We start from the raw sequence: 5,127 nt of genomic DNA, 5'->3' as shown, positions 1-5,127 counted from the left end.
CGGTTTCCTTTTCTTCGCCTCGCCCCAATCTGTCCCTCTGTGTTCCAGTGTCTTTCTGTCTTCACTTTCTTCCCAACCAAAATCCTTAGACTTTCCCTTTTTTCTGTTGCTGAAAATGTCCCCGCAAACCAGAAGAATGACGTTCCCGAAGGTCGTCATTGAGAGAGACTCGGACTCCGAGCAGAGCTCATCCGAAGAAGACGAAGAACAACAAGAGGAAGATGAAGTGTTAGAGAGCGAAAACGAAGCCAAAGTCGAGGAGGTTTTGGACGAGAAGAAGAAAGGGAAATCACCCATTACTATTAGCCTCAAGAAAGTCTGCAAAGTAAGCTCCTTCAACATTTTCGGTCCGTTTGATGATCATTTCGTTTTAATTTCGGTTTTCTATAAATTGGGTTTTTGTGTTTTGGGGTTTTGTTGGCGGTTCGTATAGGTGTGCAAGAAGCCGGGGCATGAAGCTGGATTCAAAGGGGCTACTTACATTGATTGCCCAATGAAGCCCTGCTTTCTTTGTAAAATGCCTGGTAACTATTTGACATTTTGTTACTGAATTGGGTTTGCTCTTGTTTGCTATAATCCGGTAACTTTATGTAATTTTTGTCTTAATTGTGTGTTTTTCTATGTGGGTTTTGTGTATTAAAGGCCACACTACAGTGGCATGCCCACACCGAGTGGCTACTGAGCATGGGGTTGTCCCAGCACCCCATAAAAATACCCGTAACGCGCTGGAGTATATGTTCGAACGCCAGATTAGACCTCGCGTTGCTCCGGTATGCCTTAACTATTTGCCTTGTGTTAGCTGAAATTTGTTGGTTTTATGTTTGCTGCTTACAGAAAATTTTCGGGCAACTATTATGTACCACAGTCTCTTTTTAGCCGTACTGTGACTACATTTGATGCGATTAGCTTTGATCACAAGCCAACTCTTTGTGCCTCTGTATTGGTTTTCACTTGCTAAATCATGTGAATCGAACTTTTTACTCCTTTGGCGAGTATGTAATGGCAGTAATGCTGTGGTGGTGTATTTGTTATGTTTCTGCATTTTTTTTTGCAGAGTAAGTTTGCTCTTGTTTTCGACATTTATTATTTCTAGTGTTACGAATTTTTTATATTTTCTGTTGCCTTTTGATAGATCAAGACAGCATATGTGATCCCAGATCAAGTAAGTTGTGCGGTTATTAGATATCACAGTAGACGGGTGACTAGCTTAGAGTTCCATCCAACGAAGAATAACATCCTTTTATCTGGAGATAAGGTAAGTCTCACCTATAGCTTTTGTTTTGACTTGCTTGAGGTTTATGTTGCTCAAGATTTTGATTGTTTAATGATGTTTGACTAACTTAAATTTAATGATCGTTTGCGTCTCTTTGGCTGTGGTTCATTGTCAAGAAAGGACAACTTGGAGTATGGGATTTTGTCAAAGTACATGAAAAGATTGTTTATGGAAATGTACACTCTTGTATACTCAACAACATGAAGTGAGTTCTTTATTTATTTATTTTTATGCACTCGCATACATGTAGATCATATGTTTTCATGCACGCACACACACACACACACGCTTTATGTTGATTTTATTGTTTCCATAACAGAAAAAGTTTGCACATTAAAACTCTTGCAGGTTTAAACCTGCAAGTGATGATACAGTATATGGTGCATCCTCTGATGGAACCATTAGTTGCACTGATTTGGAGACTGGAATTTCACTATCTTTGATGAACCTTAACCCTGATGGATGGCAGGTAATCATATTCCTAACTATTTTCGCTATTAATGAATGAATGTCATGAAGGAGTGATGAAACTTTTGTCACTTCCTAACAAATGTTTGAAGGATGCAGCCGCCGCTGAAAGTTACGATATTTCATGTTTTCTTTTGTGGTTTTTTGTCCATCACTGCTTTCCTCTAGTTTGCTGTTATATATATATATATATATATATATATATATATATATATATATATATATATTTATAGATGACATACAAACACACGTAACTGTGTTTTTTCTCTCGGTTGTTACATTGTTGAGCCTGCTTCTCAATTTGAAAAGCTTGTCGTGTCACTGTTCGTCTTAGTTAGTTGCAATCTTAATGCTTAACATATAAAGTCATTCATCTTAGTCCCAGTTTAATTTTATAGAAACTGATTTGTGTATATGGATTGTTTTTAGGGGCCAAACAGTTGGAGAATGCTTTATGGAATGGATATCAATGCAGAGAAAGGTGTTGTGCTTGTTGCTGACAACTTTGGCTTTCTGTACATGTACGTATATTTTACCTGTTTTTGTTTCTTAAGTTCTTAACTGAGATAAAGAAAGATATAAAGATAATAAAGAAACGGGAAATTTGCATGCAACTATTGTATTGTGTAGTCAGTTGATACAGTTACATTGTTTAGCACGTGTTTCCATTCTTCCCCAATTCCCTGTCAGACGTCATATTTTCCCCAGCTAGAATATTTGGCAAGACAATTATTGCTTGCTTTGATTTCTTTTTTGGGGTTGGTTAATATATTTTGCTTTAATTGTTAATTTGTTTTATGTTATAGGGTTGATTCTCGCTCCAATGACAAAACTGGGAAGCCAATTTTGGTCCATAAGAAAGGTAGCAAAGTAGTTGGACTCCACTGCAATCCATTGCGGCCTGACCTTCTACTGAGTTGTGGAAATGATCACTTTGTAAGTTTCTGATTAACAAATTTGAAACATTTATGGATTGCTTGGTCGTCTGGAATTCTCTGCATGCCTGTATTGTCTGTTTCACCTATATGGTAAAATATCTAAGACGTAATTCCTTTTGTAGGCTCGTATATGGGACATTCGTCGAATTGAAGCTGGTTCTTCCATATACGACCTTGCACACAGCCGTGTTGTTAACTCTGCATATTTTTCTCCGATGTCTGGCAGCAAAATTCTTAGCACTTCACAGGATAACCGTATTCGTATATGGGACTCTATATTTGGCAATATGGATACCCCAAGCCGAGAGATTGTACACAGTCATGATTTCAATCGTCATCTGACTCCTTTCAAAGCTGAATGGGATCCAAAGGTAATAGTTTCGACTGAAGTATTTCTATTTTCATTACTAAGTTCTTTCGTTTCATCTTTGAAATCTATCTTGCTTTGTCGTCCAGGACTCGTCAGAGTCCCTTGCAGTTATTGGTCGTTACATAAGTGAAAACTATAATGGAGCTGCCCTCCATCCCATTGATTTCATAGACATCAGCACAGGACAACTAGTTGCTGAGGTCATGGATCCAAACATCACTACAATCAGTCCAGTGAACAAGCTACATCCGCGTGATGATGTTTTGGCATCAGGCAGTTCAAGGTTTGGGCACTGTTACACTCATCCGCTAATTGTACTTGCATTATGTAAATTATCAAACTAGGAATTCCCTACATCATCATAATGATATGTCTTCTTAACCATGTCACTTGTTCAGGTCACTTTTCATTTGGCGGCCGAAGGAAAAGTGCGAGCCTGTGGAACCAAAGGATGAACGGAAGATTATTGTCTGTTCCGGAGCTGAGAAGAAGAGGAACCGGAAGTTTGGGGATGAAAACGATGATTCTGATGATGACAAGTTCCCCCCGAAGGGCAAGAATTTAAAGTCCAAAAAATCTGCCTCGAAATCAAGTCAATATACTCTCAAGGTCAAACGCTGATTACAATTGTAGAGCTTGGACGACATTCTCTGATATCCAAAATGCAGGGTAGAAGTTTTTTGGTTTTGAGATTTTCCATCTGCCAAGCCTGTACAGGTAAGCCAATCCTTTCGTCCCTTGTTTATCATTTTGGGTGAAAGCTTTTGACATAGCATTGTTAGTGTTTTAGCATCCCACTACTTTTGTCAGCATCTAGAAGATGAGTTCTTTCGTTTGGGCAGGTCTATGCGATTCCCCTGCTAACAGCGAGGCGGACGCATGTTTGTGTGCTCCGCTTCTCTGTGAGTTCGGGTTCGCATAAGACCTTCCCATACAAGAATGTTTCTTACAGTTGCTGCTCGCCTCCGGAAACTTTAATTTTTTTGTGTATGATGCTCAACATGACGTCGTGTAATGTTCTTTTTGTCATATGTATCAAGTAATCTTCGTGAAAGATATTTGACAAGACGATATATATACTAAATTACTCAAATCTAGGAGGAAGGAGATTCGAACTCAAGTACAGACCAACTGGCTTAACCCACCTTTGCAGTGAAAGAAAGATAATGATTCACAACTTCACGCATTTTTCGTTCTAAAATCTTAAATTGTTTTTTATGAAGTTGTCACAAGAGGGTTGTGAGTTTTTTTACACCTTTCACATGTTCCACGGATCAATGTGATCAATCTCACATTACCTCAATTTTGGAAACATGTTTGTGTGCTCCGCTTCTCTATGAGTTAGGGTTCGCATAAGACCTTCCCCATACAAGAATGTTTCTTGCAATTGCCACCCGCCTCCCGAAACTTTAATATTTTTTAGTGTATGATGCTCAACATGACATTGTGTAATGTTCTTTTTGTCATCGTGAAAGATATTTGACAAGACGATACTCAAATCTAAGAGGAAGGAGATTCGAACTTGAATGCATACCAACTGGCGTAACTTACCTTTGCAGTGAAAGAAATATAATGATTCATGAACTTCATGCATTTTTTGTTCTAATATCGTCAATTGTTTTTTATGGAATTGTCACGAGAGGCGTGTGAGGTTTTTTTTACACCTTTTACATGTTCTACGGATCAATGTGATCAATCTCACATATGCTGGTCATGTCATACCCTAATTTTGGAAACATTTTGACGGTATCATGTCGTATTTGAATGGCAAAACTCTGTAGACTGTTAAATTTCGACGACTGAAAGACGTAATGGCGCAGTAGGAACCCAACACAAAGATGTGGTCACTTCGTATGAACCCAACATTATGATGTGGTATGAATATGCGCCGGGAGATATTTTTGTGTCACCGGTTTATATCACGTACGCGATGAAAAATATAATCACGCGAAATAAGTATATACACGACAAATTAAATCTCTACCTTTAGATAAGATAGTGTTAAGCTTTGGGCCTTTCTCGTTTGGGTATCAAATATCGCATGAAACATTAAATAGGAAAAATCTTGTGTTTTATAG

At 38.3% G+C, this 5,127-nt stretch overlaps 1 protein-coding gene across 4 annotated transcripts; it reads left to right on the top strand.

The window, feature by feature from the left end:
* Positions 1-4,652, top strand: DDB2 (damaged DNA binding 2). 4 transcript variants are annotated; one of them, XR_015953496.1, is made up of 12 exons: positions 1-325; positions 434-524; positions 643-770; positions 1,133-1,255; positions 1,390-1,478; positions 1,622-1,742; positions 2,171-2,262; positions 2,548-2,677; positions 2,802-3,050; positions 3,136-3,332; positions 3,448-3,766; positions 4,525-4,652. XR_015953496.1 is itself a non-coding variant. In XM_068482457.2 (11 exons), exons 1-11 carry the CDS (start codon positions 116-118, stop codon positions 3,668-3,670), a joined length of 1,653 nt encoding a protein of 550 aa, XP_068338558.2. In that variant the 5' UTR covers positions 1-115; the 3' UTR covers positions 3,671-3,849. The 4 variants fall into 4 exon arrangements, 1 of the variants encoding a protein (XP_068338558.2); XR_015953495.1 differs by lacking the exon at positions 4,525-4,652 and adding an exon at positions 4,148-4,301; XR_015953497.1 differs by lacking the exon at positions 4,525-4,652 and adding an exon at positions 4,090-4,169.
* The last annotated feature ends 475 nt before the right edge of the window (positions 4,653-5,127 follow it).

Source organism: Pyrus communis, chromosome 11 (genome assembly GCF_041283825.1).
Source record: "Pyrus communis isolate YQ-2024b chromosome 11, ASM4128382v1, whole genome shotgun sequence".
Lineage (NCBI taxonomy): Eukaryota > Viridiplantae > Streptophyta > Magnoliopsida > Rosales > Rosaceae > Pyrus > Pyrus communis.
This window is presented reverse-complemented; position numbering and strand designations above follow the sequence as displayed.